This window comes from Quercus suber, unplaced genomic scaffold (assembly GCF_002906115.3).
Source record: "Quercus suber isolate HL8 unplaced genomic scaffold, Cork oak 2.0 scaffold_302, whole genome shotgun sequence".
NCBI lineage: Eukaryota > Viridiplantae > Streptophyta > Magnoliopsida > Fagales > Fagaceae > Quercus > Quercus suber.
Window position 1 is genome coordinate 204,478 of NW_027069758.1, and position 18,947 is coordinate 223,424.

The 18,947-nt window shown below is 37.4% G+C and overlaps 1 protein-coding gene and 1 long non-coding RNA gene across 2 annotated transcripts; one reads left to right on the forward strand and one right to left on the reverse strand.

Moving 5' to 3' along the window:
* The first annotated feature begins 9,520 nt into the window (after positions 1-9,520).
* On the forward strand, positions 9,521-10,643 carry LOC112003818 (uncharacterized). Its single transcript, XR_010632611.1, has 2 exons — positions 9,521-10,037; positions 10,115-10,643. It is a non-coding gene; the product is annotated as an uncharacterized LOC112003818 (long non-coding RNA).
* Positions 10,644-11,173: 530 nt separating this feature from the next.
* Positions 11,174-14,458, reverse strand: LOC136071316 (uncharacterized). Its single transcript, XM_065782432.1, has 3 exons — positions 12,800-14,458; positions 11,751-12,713; positions 11,174-11,668 (listed from the first exon to the last, which is right to left on the reverse strand). The coding sequence occupies exons 1-3, from the start codon at positions 14,372-14,374 to the stop codon at positions 11,174-11,176; spliced, it is 3,033 nt and encodes a 1,010-aa protein (XP_065638504.1). The 5' UTR covers positions 14,375-14,458.
* Between the last annotated feature and the right edge of the window lie 4,489 nt (positions 14,459-18,947).

The following is an 18,947-nucleotide window of genomic DNA, read 5'->3' on the forward strand; positions in this document are numbered from 1 at the left end:
TTATATATTATATTTGGAATAAAATTCTAGCTGGGAGGGAAATACAAGGGGAGGGTGTACCCCTCTCCCCTAAATGATTTATTATTATAATTATATTATATTATATATACACCTTTGACCTATATATATATATATATATATATATTCAACTATGTCCAATTCAAAGTAAAAAAGAAAAGAAGAAAAGAAAAGAAAAGAAGATGCATGACTCTAATCGATCCACGTAAAAAATTAAAAAATAAATAAAAATAGATTACTCTTTTTGTTTTAATAATAAAAATTGGATGACTCTAGTGGAAACATTAACAAGTGGCCAAGTCGTTTTACCTACGTAATATAATAAGTATTCGAGCTCTTCAAGGACCACGAGGAGATTTTTAAAATTCCCATTTTCTTCGAGTACTTACTTAATACTTTACCCTTGACTGGCCGGCACTGGTTTTGTTATCTCTGAATAGTGCTTTTTCAATTTTCATGGTTTAAAAATTGAGCTTGATCATATTCTTTAATGATTTGCAACGTCATTATTATTCTTTTGATAGCGATGTTATACTTATTAAAGTACTCAGCTAAGAATTTTCTCAAAAAAAAAAAAAAAAGTGTATTCAGCTTATAATTAAGAACGCATGTCATGTGTCACATGCGGCAAAAATACTCTATTAAAATTTGCAATATTATCCAATAAGATCAAACTCTTCCAAATTCAACAGATGATGTTTATATATACTAAACTTGACATTAATAGTTTTATCCAAAAAAAAAAAAAAATTCACGTGCATATTTGTTGTTATCATATGAGTCATAAACCTATCATTTTTTTTATTGGTGACAAAAAAATTGTCACAAGGACATTTGCTGACAAGGCGTAGGTGACGAATACAGTTTCGTCACCATATGTCTTCGGCAACGAAATAAAAATATATTGTGACAAAAAGTTTCATCACTATAGCCCGCTTTTGTTGTAGTGTGAATATTGTTAAGAATATTACAAATCTACTACATAAACTTACAAATATATGTGTCAATTTTTTTTTTTTTGTGAAGAATATATGTGTCAATAATTACAAGAAGAAAAAAAAAAAACCAATTTTTTATTTTAATGGTATTGAGGTGGTACCAATCACATCTATTGTTATGTCAATATATAATATTTTTGTATTACTTTTAAAGTAGTTTTAACATTTTTCAATTTGTTAAATATTTTATGTTGGCATATTTCGTGTCAGATTTACTTGTAATCAAATTCAAATACATTGTATTTTTGCATTTTATGGATATATTTGTTATTGGATTGAGGGTTCAAGAACTAAAAGTGAAGTTGCTGAGAAACTGTTTTTGCTCAAGTGAAGTTGGGTTTCGATCCCGCAATTTTGGCATATGGTGGTCAATTGAGGAAGATTTTGCAATAGTTTTTCTCGAACGAAATGCTCAAACATGAGGCAAATCAATTAAGCTTTCTTTTGTTGTACCAACTTATACCCAACCTTTATATACATTATTTCTCATGAAATTTAACCCTAATTTCCACCTAAGAGTTGAGAGAAACTTAGCAAAAAATGAGCGTAAAACACTTATTCATTCTCTCTACTCTCTCCCTCTCACCATAGCTAAATCCTTGAGAGGAGATCAATTCATTCACACCCATCACTACCTTTGTATTATGAGGGTGGATTGAAGTTATGGAAAATCATTGGAGCACACCCATATTATGCCATGGTGTCTTGAATCCAGAATTGATCTAGTAGTTAGATTGAAGAAAGGACTCACGAAAACGGTTGCTCGCAAGAGCTCGAAAGGCTTTAGTACATAGATAACATTAGGCTTGAAGGGTTTTTTTTTTTTTTTTTTTTTTTTTTTTTTGCAACTATTTATTCTAATTGATCATTTTAACAGTGGTGCGAGGTTTTTATACCCTACTCTTGGGTTTTCCTATTCTATAACACATCCAATGTTATCTTGTGTATTTTTTATTTATTTATTTATTTTTATATATATGGGCTGCTCTATTTGCGCGCTTTATATGCTTATGAATTAATGTTTATCATGATGTTGAAGCACACTTAAATTCGGTGTTAATTGTTAGATTAGTTTAAAAGTAATTAAATTGTAGTTTAATTTGGGGTCTAAATCATTATTTAGAGATAAGTAATTTCTCACAATTTACACTAGTTGTTCAAATTTTTTACTCAGTTAAGCTCGGCAAGCTAAGATACCTCAAAATCTTCTCCAAAATAAATAAATAAATAAATAAAGTGTTGGACCAAGGAATCCACCATTCCACCCGCTGCGTTGACCATATTAAAATGTGTATCTTATTTTCGGTCTGCAAAATGATAGGAATGTAACATCCCCACAATTGATATAGTCATCAAAAACTAATCAATGATTACTTCTTTAAAAAAAAAAAAAAAAAAAACTAATCAATGATTAAAGATACTAGAGATTCCGAGATTGTTTCAATTTCCAAATTGATGCGTTGGCAACATTATTCACATTCCAAAATTTTTTTCAAAGGTCAATAGTCTTATTTTTGGTCTGCAAAATGACAAGAATATAATACCTCCTACAATTGGAATAGTCATCACTCATCAAAGACTAATCAATAATTAAAGAAACATTGGATATAGTTTCTCTACAGCAACTGAAGCTGACTTTTCACTTCTCTTGCTCAGTAGAAATTTTGTCCCTTCTCAAAGAAGGTGTTGTTAGTCTTCTTGGAGTAACTAGTTTATTCCTCGGCTAGTGGGTTTTTTTCAAGGGGTTTGGGAAAAAATAGAGTGAGCAGTGACAGATATCCTTCATCCATGGAAGACCTTACTCAGAATTGGAGTCGACTTACTCTGTCTGAAAGAGGGGCCGGGTTGTAGTCTTAACAAAGATGTTAGTGCAAATGAGTTTTCCATAGCAGCAAAATTCCTAACAAAGAGAGTGCTCAACATTGATGTAATTGCAAGAACTTTTAATCCATTGTGGAGGGCGCATAACGGTTTTAAGATTAAGAATCTTGGCGACCACACTATATTTTTTTTCTTTTGACAACAAGGCAGATGATGATCGAATCCTCTTGAGTGAACCATGGAGTTTCGATAAGCACTTAGTGGTAATGCAGCGTTATGATATGGAACCCTTGAAGGCGACCTCAATTTTGACACAGCAAGTTTTTGGGTCCAATTCCATGGCATACCTTTAAGGTATATGACACTGGATGCGGCAGTAAAAATAGTTGAGATGATTGGAGACGTGTCTTGACCAAAATACTTCAAGGAAGCAGATGGTGGGAATTTCCTATGTCTTAAGGTAACCATTGACCTATCTCTTCCTCTGTGCTATGGATGCCTTATTTCCTTAGAGAATGGTAAACAGATATGGGTCAGTTGCAAATATGAAAGACTTCCGAATCTATGCTACTGGTGTGGGCGTCTCACCCATGATGACAAGGACGGTGAGATTTGGATTGAAAGCAAGGGGACTTTACAATTCCAGGAAAGACAATTCGGACTAGTGCTACGTGCTCCTGCTTTTGTTCTGACGAGGAAGAATGGATTGGTAGTACCAGGCTTCTACTTGGTAAGGAAAAATGCAGAGAACAGAACCACCCAACCACACATGGAACGTGGCAGCCCAAACTCTACCTCGGTGAATCACGGTGAGGCAAAATCGTCAGGTGGACGGAAAATTAATGAGGACAATGCTACAATAAATTCGGGGAGTAACAACAGGGGGCGTAATGGAGGAATTGCAGATACTCATTATAAAGATCTGGTTCTTGATGTCACGCTTGGAAGTAATCATGCGACAATTATGGACTTTACCCACAGAGCCGTTTTGGAACAAAAACAGAAAGAGATTGATATCCAATTAAAAGAGATTGACACTGAGCTGTCCAAGTTAGAAAATACAGGATCGAAGACTTCTTTGCCATCTAATCCTGAGTCACGTGCCTCATTAATTCCTCCAATCCCATCTCAACCTTCTGACTCACGTGACAATCAAGCCACAGCTAGAGTTCCTTCCCAACCATCTCTTCTCTGCATACTTCCAACATGGACTCGCAAAGCTCGGCCAGCCAGTTACATTGAAAGTCCTAGCTTTGAACAGATCACAAGGAAGAAAAGGGAGGCTGCAACAGTTGTGAATCATGCAGTCCTACCATCCAAGAGGGCATTGATTATGCAAGACAACAATGGTAAATTTTGTGAAGTGGCGGAGGCTGGTAGCCAGCCCTGCCAAGCCCCATGAATTGCCTCAGTTGGAATTGCCGTGGTTTGGGACAATCACGGGCAGTTCTGGAACTCACCGAGCTAGTGAAAAAAAATACTCCCCTTCAATTATATTCCTCATGGAAACCAGATAATAACTTGATGCAAGTGTCATTCTAATTACTTAATAATTTAACATCAAGTGTCTTTAGGTATTAATTAATATACTCTAATTTCATGCAAAATGTCTGTTTAATTTTTTGTCAATTGTATATAAATTCAAATTCATGCATCTAATTCTTAGAAAATATAAAAAGTCTCTCTCTCTTCTCTCTCTCTCTATATATATATATAACAGTCATCTGAACAGTTAACACCACCCAACGTGCATGGAAGGAAAAGATGAACTGATTTACAAAAATAAAAGTCAAGAGTATACAGATTTAAGAATATATTTGATAGTAATTGGTGTCATCATCAACATTGACGCACTAACATGAAAGAGTAAGATATGTAATAATAATAATAATGAGAAGGCTAGAAAAAAAAAAGAAAAAAAAAAAAAAGGAAATCTCTCTAGTAAATAAGGGCAAAGTTTAGTTACAAAATTTTTTGTAGTCTAATGTTACAACTTTACTTAATTTTTTTTTATTAAAGGTGAATTTTAACAAATCTACCATTGAATTATATCTTTTTCTTATATCCTACATGCTTGAAAATTTTCTAGAAAATTAAAAATCACTAGCTATGTCATCAATAAATTATTTAAATTGCAAGTCTTTATAGTTTAAATTATGTATAAAATATAAGCTTGTAGATCATATAGTAAATAATCTCTGATTGACACAAAATTTGACATGTATATTAAGAACCTAATGAACATACAATTCAATTGTTAGATTTTCAAAATATGTGGTAATGTTTATTTATTGAGTTAAGTTGTAATTTTAAGTTACAACCAATTTTGTAATGGGTCCGGCTTGTGTCCAGTGGAAATTTCCACTGGACACAAGCCATGTCCTTTTGTAACTAAACTTTGTCCATTAAATAAAAAAGATAAGTTTCTAAAATTATACTCTTTCATTTATATTTTAAAAAAAAAGGGTCAAAAGTTAGTGTTTTGGAACAGGACAATGCTAGACACAATGTTTTTGAGAATAAATTTCATATATGTATAAATGTAAAGTTGTCAATATTATTGATTCTTATCAGGATCACTAGTCTCAAATAATTATGAAAAAAAGATTGTGACAATAAGGCAATAGTGCTAGGACATAACTTTTTTTTTCACAATAAAGTATACAATTGTTGAGTTAGTAATTGTGAGTGACAAAGAAAAAAGTGAGAGTTCATGCATGAATGTGAGTTGTGTCTACTATTCCAATTGACCCACTCAAAAATTATGAAATTTGTTGGAAAAAAAAAAAGAAAAGTGACTATAGTCTAGACGCATTGCGTTTGTTAAAAAAAATATGTTGAATATTAGCTCTGATACCATGTTGAATGGAGAATATTATCAAACGCAATGTGTTATACCATGTTGTGTATGCTAGAGTGGATGCGGAAGAGGAAGCATAGAATAGGAACATCAAGAACACGAGGGTTACGTGGTTCAGCCTTGACGGCCTACATCCACGGAGGAATCCCTTAAGGGCTACATCTTTATTGTGTAGGAGTGTAGTACAATAACCTCTGTTTATAATGAACCCTAACATGAGTATATATAGGCGACTAAACCCTAGACTACTAGTACAAGCAGGAATGGGCTTGGGCCTATAACATTGGGCTAATATATGTTTAATATTTATCTCTAACACCCTCCCTCAAACTCAAGGCGGAAGCTCGATGAAGGCTTGAGGTTGGATAAGCATGAGAAGATCACTTGGAGATGCCTTGAAGAATGCCTTTGAAGAAACCACAATGAAAATGTGCCAATTGACCAATTTTGGAGTTTCAAATGAAAAAACGGAGTCCAAAATCGGAATCTACGCGAAAAACTGAGCAAGATAGGCCCTTTTGAAAATTTTGACTTTTGGTCAAAGGTCAACGCAAAAAAAGTCAAAGTCAACTGGTCAGAGCTCATGGGTCAGATCCGGGTGGTCCGGGTCGGGTCAGTCCGGGTCAACAGTCAGCAAGGTGACGTGGGCTGACGAGGCAAACACTGCTGACGTGGCGAGCTGCGTGGCTGATGACGTGGAATTAGGGCTGACGTGGATCAAGCTGACGTGTCATTTGATTATGTCATGATGACATCATCACAGTAATCGGCGCGTGACTGGCGCGTGCGAAGTTCACCGGCGCGTGGCGTAGTTCCAGAAGTATGGTATGGCGCGTGTAGGCGCGTGTAAGCGAGATAGCTGCCGTTCTTCTCGGGTTTTGCAGATCGGCAGGCCACGAGTCCGACAGACCGGCGCGTGTGGCTCAATCCTATCCGAGATTCGAGATTGTGGCGGCGCGCGTGGGTCATTTTCCGAAGCCAGTTGCCAGCGCGTGGGTGCGCGTGGCGGTGATTCTGGTGACCGGAGTTCTGGATTTTCCTCACGGGAGGCCGAGGAGCACGTATGTGGGGTTGATTTCTTCAGGCATGGTCTAATTGCACAGATCTGATAAGGAGAGGCACATATTGCTTGGGCTTGAGATCTAGACACAGCAGTGAGCCATGGTGGCTGCATGATGGCGTGGGGTCTGGATTTGAAGCTAAGCGGGGGCATTGTGAATCTGTGCTATGCATGTATGAATCTTTCTTTTCTGTGTAGAGATTGTTTGATGCCAAGAACGAAGTTTGGCTCTGATACCATGTTGAATATTAGCTCTGATACCATGTTGAATGGAGAATATTATCAAACGCAATGTGTTATACCATGTTGTGTATGCTAGAGTGGATGCGGAAGAGGAAGCATAGAATAGGAACATCAAGAACACGAGGGTTACGTGGTTCAGCCTTGACGGCCTACATCCACGGAGGAATCCCTTAAGGGCTACATCTTTATTGTGTAGGAGTGTAGTACAATAACCTCTGTGTTATAATGAACCCTAACATGAGTATATATAGGCGACTAAACCCTAGACTACTAGTACAAGCAGGAATGGGCTTGGGCCTATAACATTGGGCTAATATATGTTTAATATTTATCTCTAACAAAATATATGTGACTATAGTCTAGACACATTGTTTGGAGCATCTTGTGATGTCTTGGTGCGGATATGAAAAGTGATATCCATATCTTTAAAATTGGGCTAAGAATACGAACAGAAATATGTTAAAGATTGCAAGATGATTTGTTTATTTTTTTAAAACTGAAATATATTAGGTTTACGGATCAATACATCGGAAGATATCAGAAATTTTAAATAAATTAATCAAATACCAATCATCACGAATTTTTTTATTTTTTTATTTTTATATAATGATATCTCAAATATGCACTAGCTATTATTTTTGTTAAACCAATTCAACTAGATATAATTTCAAGGATAGATTTTTAATTTAAAACCTTGATAGTAATTAATAATAATGAGGGAGCATCTGCTAGACTACTATACAAATTCAGGGAAAAGGAAACTAGATCAGAGTATATATATAGGTACCTTTGATCTCAAGAAAGGGAGCACACCAAAAATGGAGCTAAAAAGCTGAAATGTAGGTTTGTTAATGGAGAAACGTGGGTTGGTTTTGGTGCACAAGAAATTGAAGAGACGAAAAGAATCCATGCATGTTGTAGGATATCAAGGTTCACCACAACCTTTGCCAACTCTAACCCACTGCTAATTAAGCTGCCATCATGAAAATTAGCAAAGAAATGATGATGCATTTCTCTTTAGTATTGAATTTCTTGGTCAAGAAACAAACTTGAAAGGAAGAGAGAAAAAGTGAAGAAAAACAGACACAAACAACTAAAGAAATAAAGAAAAAGAAATGATTTGGTTTTTTATTTTATTTTGTTTACACTTACTACTGAGTTTGGGTCATCCTCTTTAGCTTTAGATTTGCTTAGTAAAGTTGAGCAAACTTAAGTCTTACATATATAAGAATAAGGCATTGAATAGTTCTATTCATCAGGTACAGAAATTTCCAGAAAATTTCACAAGACGACAAGTCAATGACCGTGTAGGTTTACTTGACTTGCTTTGCTTCAACCCAATGTCATTTTCTATATTATCTTTCAAATAAATGAGCAACCAAATAAGTACTATAAGCATCGAATTGGACCAATTCCACTATTTAGAAAGAAACATTCTTTTGTTTCACACCATCACTCACGGTGAGCTACGATTCACTCTTCTTAAATCCTCCACAAGGACAAGACAAAAGAAGGACGGTGCCTAGTCCTTTCCTACTTAAAAAAATTCCATTATGCTCTCCACGTCTAAAGAAAAAAAAAAAAATATATATATATATATATATATAGATAAATTACATTATAAACGCGAAAAATTTCACAAATAGTCCTTTCCTACTTAAAAAAATTCCATTATGCTCTCCACGTCTAAAGAAAAAAAAAAAAATATATATATATATATATATATAGATAAATTACATTATAAACGCGAAAAATTTCACAACACATAGAGTTATTGGGTGTAGCATTTACCAACTCTTTTAAATTGTGTATGAGTAATGATGGGGGACACATAGTTTCTTATAACTTTGTGCCACAACTCGTTACGTGACGAGTTGTAATTAGTAAATATGTGATGGTGGTAGGGCTGTCCATCAACCCGTCAGCCCGACCCACCCGTCTGACTCGATCCGACCCGAAGGCCCACGTGCAGATCTGAATGCCCAGACGGGTCGGGTGCAGGTCCATTAGAGTTAAAAATTCAGTTTTCAGTTCCGGTTCGGATTCCACATTTACTAACTCGTAGAAACTAACCCGACTTGTTAGAAACTGTTGACACCCCATTTTGCAACCCGTGCTGAACCTCGCATGAAGGGTAAAAGGGTAATTTTACCTTAGAAATATGCATCTTGTTTCTGGCCATTAGATCCTTAATCTCATTTTACCAAAATGATCTTGATGTTGTAACGATCAAATTGACTGGTCATAAGCCCTAATCGAATCACCAGATTGAAAGTTATCATTAAATCAGTTTTAATGGCCGAGATGCACTATCACAAATTGAGTCCAATTATATGTGATTATGAACAATTGATTCCAATTGGTTATAATTATAATCAATTTGATATTAATAATGTGTCATTATTTGATTGGTTAGGACTACATTTTATGGTGAGGTTGCATACATTTAATTAATTAGATAATTAAATATTAATTATTGGGATAATTACAGTAAACCCACCTAAGGTTTGGCCTGTTTTCACTTTGCCTACCCGTGGTTCAAAACTTATCACTTTGCTCACCTGAACTTCAATCCGTTACTCCCCCGTTGCCCACCTCACCCCCAGACGTTAGACAAACACGTTTTAATTCCAAATTAGAACATATCACGGATCAAACAACACAAACTCACTCTCTTCTCACTCTCTTTCCCTCGCGAGCCCTAGGAACGCGAAAATCCCTGTAATTGAGCTGGGGTTTTGATTTTCCTGATCGTGGCTTCGTGGGTGAGGTTCTGACTTTGGGTTGTCTTGAGGCATTGAATATTCGAAGATAGATCATCACCAGGTATGACATTTCTGCTTTATGGTTCTGAGCTGGGGTTTCAAGTTGTTGATGGTAGCTTTGATTCATAGGAAGTTGGTAATAGATGTCTTCTTCGAGTGGAAATTACTCAGGTTCAAGTGGGCATATGTGTACATATGAGACTTGTGTGTTGAGAACAAGTCTGACAGTGGATAATTTTGGGAGAAGGTTTCTGGGTTGTAGCCGATATAAGGTAAGTATACTTTTTACTTAATCTAGTTGATTCACGTGAGATTAGAATGTCATGTGTTCAACTCAATTTATGAACAGGTTGGTCCCAAGTGCCCTTTCTTTAGATGGATTGATAATCCCACTTGTATGCGTGGGAATGAAGCTGCCCATTTGGTGCAACAAAAGCTGCAACTTGCACATGAAAGGGAAAGAGAAGCTACCCAGGCTGCAGCAGAAGCTATCCAGGCAGCAGCAGAAGCTACCCAAATGGCAGAAATTGCTCAAGACAGGGCAGCAAAAGCCACTGAGAGGGAGAGAAAGTTTCGAGCTTCCTCTGTTCAAGCCAAGGAGATAGCAGTGAGAGCTTTAGAGCAAGAGAGAAAGTGCAGAATTGCACTAATTCTGTCATGGTGTTTTTTTATTTTGGTTATGTTGTTTTCATGTTTTGGCTCAAGTGAGAATGTTGGAATGATGAGATTGAGTCTGCCTGATGGTTTGTAATATAAGCTGGTCCTCAATGGCTTTTGTAATAGAACTATGAAAGAATTTTTTGAGAATGAGAACTATGTAAGGTGGTAGATGCTGTTGGCTTGAAGCCACTTAATAATATAAGCCTTTTTAAGAGAAAGTGTTATTTCTGTTAGATGTTGTTGGTATTTTTGTTTAAAGTGAATTGGCTACTTGTGAGCTGTGAGCTGTGAGCTGTTGGTGTTGGTGTTTTGTTGTATGTTGTGAGCTGTGTTGGTTTGTGCAGAAAGTGCATTGTGTGAAGACAATTGTGTTGAAAGTGAATTTAAAGTGCATGACAACTTGTCAACTTGCAAGAAAAGACAACAAATGCACACATACACCTGCTATTCAACAAACTGCAATAATCAGAATAATAATTCAGATGACCTGTCATTAAGTTGGAAATTGTATTCATATCTTAAGGTGGTATTGAATAGTCTTTCATCAACCACCAGTAATATAAGGCATTTGGCACAACAACCAAAACAGTTGCAGCTGCCCAATGTTTACAAAACTTACAAAAATACAAAAGTGTTTGAACAGCTATACAAAAAAGTGCCCTGCCATTGTCTACAAACTACATAAAACCCTAACACTACATAACCCTAATACATTATACATAGCAACAAAAGTGGCTTGACTTAGTCTTCATTTACTGCCCCTGCCCCTGCCTCTCCCACCACAGCTGGCCTTTCCACCTCTTGTGCTACATTTCTGAGCCCTAGCTGCATCACCCCTTCCTCTCAAAGCAGCACCTCCTCTGGTAGCAGGTGGTCTTGTAGGCTGGCTGGCTGCAGGGGTGTGTGGTGCTGGCTGTGATGATGGTGCTCTGCTGTCCCATGTTTCTGCAGGGGTGTGTGGTGCTGGCTGGCTTGAAGAGAACCAAGGAGCTCCTCTAACTGTGTACCTGAAGTCTGAAGAGTACCACTGACTTGGGTTCTGTGACCATGGAGCTGGTGGCCCTAACCATGGAGCTTGTGGCTGTGGAGCTGGAGCTTGTGGCTGTGACCCTGCTGCCTGGTTGGATGAGGATGAGGCCATAGTGTAAGGCTGATGTGTTGGTGGGGGCTGAGCTGAGGATTGGGTCTGTGATGAAGATGGGGCCTGGGATCCTTGTTTGTGTGTAGAAGGTCTTCCACTTCCCTGCAACCAAATATGAGCATGTTTTTACAGTGTTAGTTATTGGCATTTTGCATTTGAATAAAAAAAATTTGTAAAAACTTACAGATTTCCCTTTCTGCAATCTCTGCCTCCTCTCCCATGGTGTCTCACCAGTGACATTGGCCTTGCATCCCCTTGCATTGTGCCCTTCCTGATGACACCTTCCACACCTCAGTGGCCTGTTTGCTCTAGACACCTTATAAGGGTTCGGCTCATCAGCATCTCTCTTCCTCTTCATGGGTGGCCTGCCTGGTGGCTTAAAGACAACAGGTGCAACAGGCTTGGGTTGGCCACTTGACATCCACTCAGACTGGCCAGGCATGGGAGGTATGGGTGTCTTGTATGTCTCCACATAAGCATCCTTGTAGTAGCATGGATGGGTGTAGTCTTCTGGTTTCTCACGATTCACACAAATGGCTGCAACTCCATGCTTGCAGGGGATTCCTGTCAAATCCCATAATCTACAACTGCATGTCCTATTTACCAAGTCCACCACATGTCTTTCCCTCTCATTGCCAACCTCATACACATACCTCCCAGAAGGCATTGCACAGAAACCCTTAGACTCTAATTTTAACTGCTCCAACTTTTTTTGTATGCTTGGACACAACTTGCCACCATACTTTTCTATGCCAGTCTTCTTTATATACAGCCTGCTCATAAGCCTAACTCTGATCCACTCCAGCATTGATAAGATGGGCTTGTCTCTAGCCTTCACAATCATAGAGTTAAAACTCTCACTCAGATTGTTTACCATACAATCTGTCAAAGCTCTTGAAGAAAAGTGGGATCTGGTCCACTGTGCAGGCTCTATATCAGCCAGGTACTTCCAAGCTTCTTCATCCAAACTCTTAAGATGGTCCATCCCCCTCTCAAATTCCCTGGTTGATGTTGTGCCAGCACACCTCCACAGTACACTCTTCAACTCCATGCCCTTGTGGTTAACCTTGAAGTTGTTGTATATGTGCTTCACACAATACCTGTGCTCCACAGTTGGGAACAGAGTCTCCATTGCAGGTAAAAGGCCCTGCAATCAAGTAAGCAAGTAAGCAAGTAAGCATGTAAAAAGCTAAGCATGTAATGAAGGCATGAACATGAGCTAGATGATAATACCTTCTGCCTGTCACTGATGAATACCAGATTGAGCTCCTCTGGCCTGCCAATGTCATCTGCAAACTGCTCCAAAAACCAGATCCAGCTATCCTTTGTCTCTTGCTCAACCACAGCCATTGCCACTGGGAATATATTGTCATTTCCATCCTTGGCAGTGGCAGACAATAATTGCCCACCAAACCTACCCTTCAAGTGGCATCCATCCAGCCCAACAAAGGGTCTACAACCACCTAGAAAGCCAACCTTCTGAGCATTGTACCTAATGTACATCCTTTTAAAATTGGGCTCTGCATTCTCATTTTCCATCTCTGTTTGCAGAATCACCCTACTTCCTACATCTGTCCTTAATATCATTTCTGCATAATCTCTAAGTAAGCCATACTGAGCCTCTTCATTCCCAGTAATCAGCCCCCTAGCTGCCGCCCTTGCTCTATACACCTGACTAAGACTTAAATCAACTGAAACCTTCTGCATCACATGGTGCTTAACACCTGAGACCTCCCAATTAGGATTCTTACAAAAATCCCCCAAATACCTCTTTGCCACATAGGCTGATGTAACTTGCCCATTTTTAAATGTTAGGGGGCAGGTACACTCAGGATAAAATGTCTTGATCTCAAATGTGCATTCTCCAGTCACCATTGAGGCATAACACCTCCATCCACAACTGTTCTTACAATGTACAGAAATCTTCTTCTTCTCATTCAACTTCCACTTGACATCAATGTGATGCTGAATTACATACTCCCTCAAAGCCTTCCTAAACACCTGGGAGTTTGGGAACCTCATCCCTTTTGCCAACCTAACATTTTCCATATCAGTCCTCTCATTGAACTCCAAATTGCCACCCTGCTCATCATCAGAACTATCCACACTTGCAATATCATCCTCTAAAGCTGGTTCAGCCCACTCTTCATCTAAATCTATGTTTGGAGGAGGAACATTGCTTGGGCCAGGTGCATCTGTGTTTGGCTGAGGTGTATCAGTGTTTGGATGATGAGGTGTATCAGTGTTAGGTGTATCAGTGTTTGGATGATGAGGTGTATCAGTGTTTGGATGAGGTGGAGAAGACTCACCAAAAATGTCATCAGCAAAGTCTTCTCCTTCCAGACCTTCATTCAACCAATCCAACTCCTCCTCCAGATCATCACCCCCTGTAGCACCCCCTGCACCAGCCCCTGCACCCTCTGCACCAGCCCCTGCACCCTCTGCACCAGCTCCTACACCAACCCCTGCACCATCAGGAACTTCAACTGCAAGTGGAGCATTACCACTCTCCACATACAGTATGATGGTGTCTCTTGGCCCTCCCTCATTAGGCTTGTACAGGGGTACCACATCTTGATCATCTTCTATGAGCCTCAAGTCTTGCTCCAAGTTGCCCCCAGGACCTAAATAATGAACCCTACACGGTTCATCAATCCCCAATTCCTCACATATACCTTTTAGTTCAAAATAACTAAGCAAATCAGGATCCCTATACACTATTTCAACTTTCCCACCAAAGTATTCTAAACTAGGGTTCCACAGAAAAGCACCCCCATAATGTACCTCCAATTTCACTTCCTCATCCATCTGCAATAACAAATTACCATTTGACACGTATACAATTAACAATTAAAGAATTGTAAACAACAAAAGAGTAATAGAAACACCAAAGTATTCTGTTTTGCTTTTGGGATGCAACACACACAGAGGGACCACATAACACACACAGAGGGAGCACATTTTCTGCTTTGTTTTTTATTCTGTTTTAATAAATAGCACATGCAAACACTAAAATTTAAAGCTAATAGAAACTTGGGGCCACTGTGAGACACAATGACCACGACAGACAAAATGCCCACAAATAAACACAAATCCAAAGAACAGGTGGTCACATTTTTCATAAGCATCAACAAACACAACCAATATTCTCATTCCATTACATGTAACATTGACCATTGATTGATTACTAAAAACACAATAAATAACCACGAGCCCAAAGTAAAAACCCAAACAGTGACTGATTTCTTACCAGGATTTTAGTCCCTCGAACAACCTGTTGCTCGTCTGGGTTTACACTTGCAACAGAATGTCAATATTAGATGCAGAAATGGATTTTCGCGTTCCTAGGGCTCGCGAGGGAAAGAGAGTGAGAAGAGAGTGAGTTTGTGTTGTTTGATCCGTGATATGTTCTAATTTGGAATTAAAACGTGTTTGTCTAATGTTTGGGGGTGAGGTGGGCAACGGGGGAGTAATGGATTGAAGTTCAGGTGAGCAAAGTGATAAGTTTTGAACCACGGGTAGGCAAAGTGAAAACGGGCCAAACCTCAGGTGGGTTTACTGTAATTATCCCTTAATTATTTAATGAGTAATTTGTGCAATTATCTTTTAATTAGAGTAAATTTGGAACCAATTAAGTCTTAAATGAGAGTGATTGGAGCCATTTAATGTTAATTGGGAGCTAATTTGGGACCTATTAATGTTAATTTTCTAACAAATGAACTCTGCTCATCATTTCATCAATATCTTTCAAAATAATTTGAATCTGTGAATGAGGTTAATTTTCTCAGAAACTAGACATCCGGGGCTTCAATTTGAGCACAAGAAAGAGGCAATTTCGATCAGAATTGAGTTAGATATGATTTTTCAAAATTGGCTCTATAAGTTGTTACAGCAGCTACGGAAAAACCGAATTTTGGCTTGCTTCTCACTCCCACCAATCTCTTCATTTAATGCACTAGATTTTTCCCAAGGATAAAATGAGGTCTAGATTCATGATTCTTTGTCAACTCTCATTAAATGACCTTCTATTCATATTTCCTCTACCACTACTATATAAACCTTCCCTCTCCTTCATTCCAAAGCACACAAAAACCCCTTCTCTTCTCTTTTCTTGAGTTCTAAGAAGTTGAGTAGTCTTATCATATCTTGGTCTTCTTGAGACTCAAGGTATTGAGTGAGACTCACTCTTCCTCTCCTAACTCTTCTTTTCCTCCACCTCTAGGACCTCCATCAAGAGTTTCCGCTTCCACTATATGGATCTTGCATAAAGGTATAATCCATTCCCCTAATTGGTTTTTTATGTTGTTATGATGAGAATTTAAGATTAAAGCATGATAGTAATTATTTAAATTCTCTTGAATATGTTTGAATGCTCTTAAATGTTCTTATGTGTTATTCACATATTCTTGGTTGTTCATCACATGTTTATGCATAACACTAGTTTTGATCTTAATTCTAAATCAAAAATATGAAAAAAGATTTTTTTTAATAATTCTTTTAAATTCTTTAATTTGGGATATCACCATCCACACACATTCACTAGAATTTATTTTTTAATCCAAATGTAGCTTAATAAATTGAATTAGGGTTTATCACATGCACACACATTAAATTCAACATGTAAATTAATTGACATATTGGATGATATGATATGAATGTTGGCCACCATAGTCTAGAAGACCAGTTTCATCGGGCAAGATGGGTGCTTAAAACCTTTTCACCTTGTAACATAGCCTCCGAATTTAGATCAAGGGTTAGTAGATCAAATGGTTATCCATGTAATTTTCAATTTTTAGATTATAACTAGGAAACAAAGCCATGTACTTTATCTTAGATTGTAACTAGGACCAAAGCTATGTAATTTTCCAATCATCAATGTAAATTCAATTGAAAATTAATAAAATGAGGAATTTTTAAATTATGGTTTTCTTATTTATTCCAATAATTAAATAAGTGGTGACTCTATTGTAAAACTCTTACTCTAAAGGGGACAAATATAACTAGTCGAACCTTCATTTTGAGAGGCAATAACACGACTCCACCCTTTCACATGGGTTTGGCCCAACATCTTATAAAAGGGGGCCGGGGGCGTGATCTCTCACAGTGGTGACTCCACTGGGGATATTGAGGGCTAAGCTTCAATTAGATTATGGTGGCAAACTATGTCATTGTTTGTTTATTGCTTTTTTGTATATAATATATCTAATATGTCATTATTTTTCATGTCATGCATCATTTTCTTGAATGAAATTTATTTTATTTGGGTACTAGCTTGGAAACCTGGTAGTATTAGCCGTGGATTGTGGTCTTCCTGAGACTCACATACCTAGCGGTGAACCTATCACCCACCGCAACAAGGATCATCATGGTTATGCTATGGTGGTTCATAAGGACAAATTGTACCGTTCGGACCAACGTGGCACTCTTGGCGTCACAAGTTGAGAGGTACAACATCCTAGCTTGTAGAGACTTTTAACCTACCTTCTACTCATGTTGTAATGACTCATAGTACCTACCTTTAGGTTGGTCCATGTAAATTGCATTGCATTACACATGTGTATGGACGTTGTTTGAACCATGATGACTCAAGTCCAATGCTTGAGCCCATCATAATTGTTTGAACCTTGTATGTTGTAAATGAACTTAAGCCTAAAAGCCTATGATTGAACTCTAATTGGTATGGAAACCCATATTTGTTTCTTGAATGAGTCTAAGCCCAACACTTGAGCCCATCAAAGGTGTATATGTATGATCAACATCAAAGGCCAAAAGCTCACAAGGGGTATGCCTTCCAAGTGTAAGCCCAAGCCATTTCAAGCAAATACCAAAAGATCATAATCAAGGTTCAAGCCTTCCAAGTGCAAGCCCAAGCCATTTCATCATAATCAAGGTTCAAGCATACCCAGTCTCAAGCATCCTAAATGGACCAAGAAGAAGCAAGTGGCCCAACTTTGCCTCACTCCACATTTGGTTTGCAATATCATGGTTAAGCTTAAAGTTTGTTTGTGTTATTCCATGTTTCTATGTTTCTTTGAATTCTAAAAATCCATGTAGCATTTGATGTACTTTGTTCATGTATATATTTTAAAAAATTCCCAAAAAAAAAAAAAAAAAAAATCAAATGAGAAAGTGTTTGGACTAGGGGCATTGGGCCCTTGAGTCATTTAAAAAAATAAAATAAAATTCTTTGAACTAGGGGCATTGAACTTGCTAGTGACTTTTTCAAAAAGGCCCAATTTTTTTTTTTTTCAAGATTAAAAAAGAAAAAGAAAAAAATAGTCTCATTTTCAAAATGGTACATGAGGATTCCTTGGACAAAACTTTTTCTAAATCTTGATGATTAAAGGCTTGAGCAATCAACTTGTACTAAGGAATGATTAATTTCATTTGATCCATGTAAAGACTTTTGCTACTTGACTTAGAATATAAGAAGAAATGGTCTTAAAAGGCAATAAAAAAGAATCCACTGGTTAGAAAATCCCAAGAATCCATGCATTCGATCCAATTTTCAAAAATCTTTTGTTTCACAACATTAGAGCATTCATACTTTTTCTTTTAAGATGAATTTATTAAAAAAGTTTAAGTCACTGTGCTTACAAGCAAGCATTACTAGGGATAGGAGACCATCTTTGGTTAAACAAGATTTTTCCCTAATACCTAGAACGATCATTATCCATTGTTAGCCCATTTAAACCTTTAAACAGTTAACCTCTTTTCCGCATGAACCCACTAAAATCTAAACCTAAGGTGGGAAAAACCAAAGTATGCATGCTTTAATCTCATGTTGAGGAGGAATCAACCTTGTAGCTTTGAAGCTAATTGATAAATCTCTCCTAGAAGACATGAAAGACAAATGGAAAATTCGTTAGGCTAAAGACAAGATCATCAAAGAAAAAAGAAGTTTCACACAATCAAGGAAAGAGAAATGAAATTCCATCAATGTGAAAAAAAAAAAAAAGTGTCCGTAAAGTTGAAGAGCCTAAAATTCATCATGCCAAGAGGAATACAAGATTCATCTAAAAGAAAGCTCATCAAAAAAGGAAAAGATTCATCAAGCATACAAATGTGCAAGTGCATCGAAAAAATGTATAGAGAGTGCATCAAAATGACTTAAGCTAAGAAAAACAAGGGAGGCAAAAGATCCCCAAAATGTTCATGAAAGACTGCAAAAGAAAAAAAAAATCCCACCAGGCTGAAAACCCAAAAGGGCAGTCTAGGCAAAAGCTAGGACCAAAAAAAAAAAAAAAAAAAAAAAANCTTAAACTCTAATAATACTTTTCTCTTGAATTAAAAAGGAAAAATGCTTAAAAGTGTCAAACCCCACAGGAAGATATGTCTGAGGACAAAATTTCTCAAATTCTCAAATCCTCAAAATGACTCA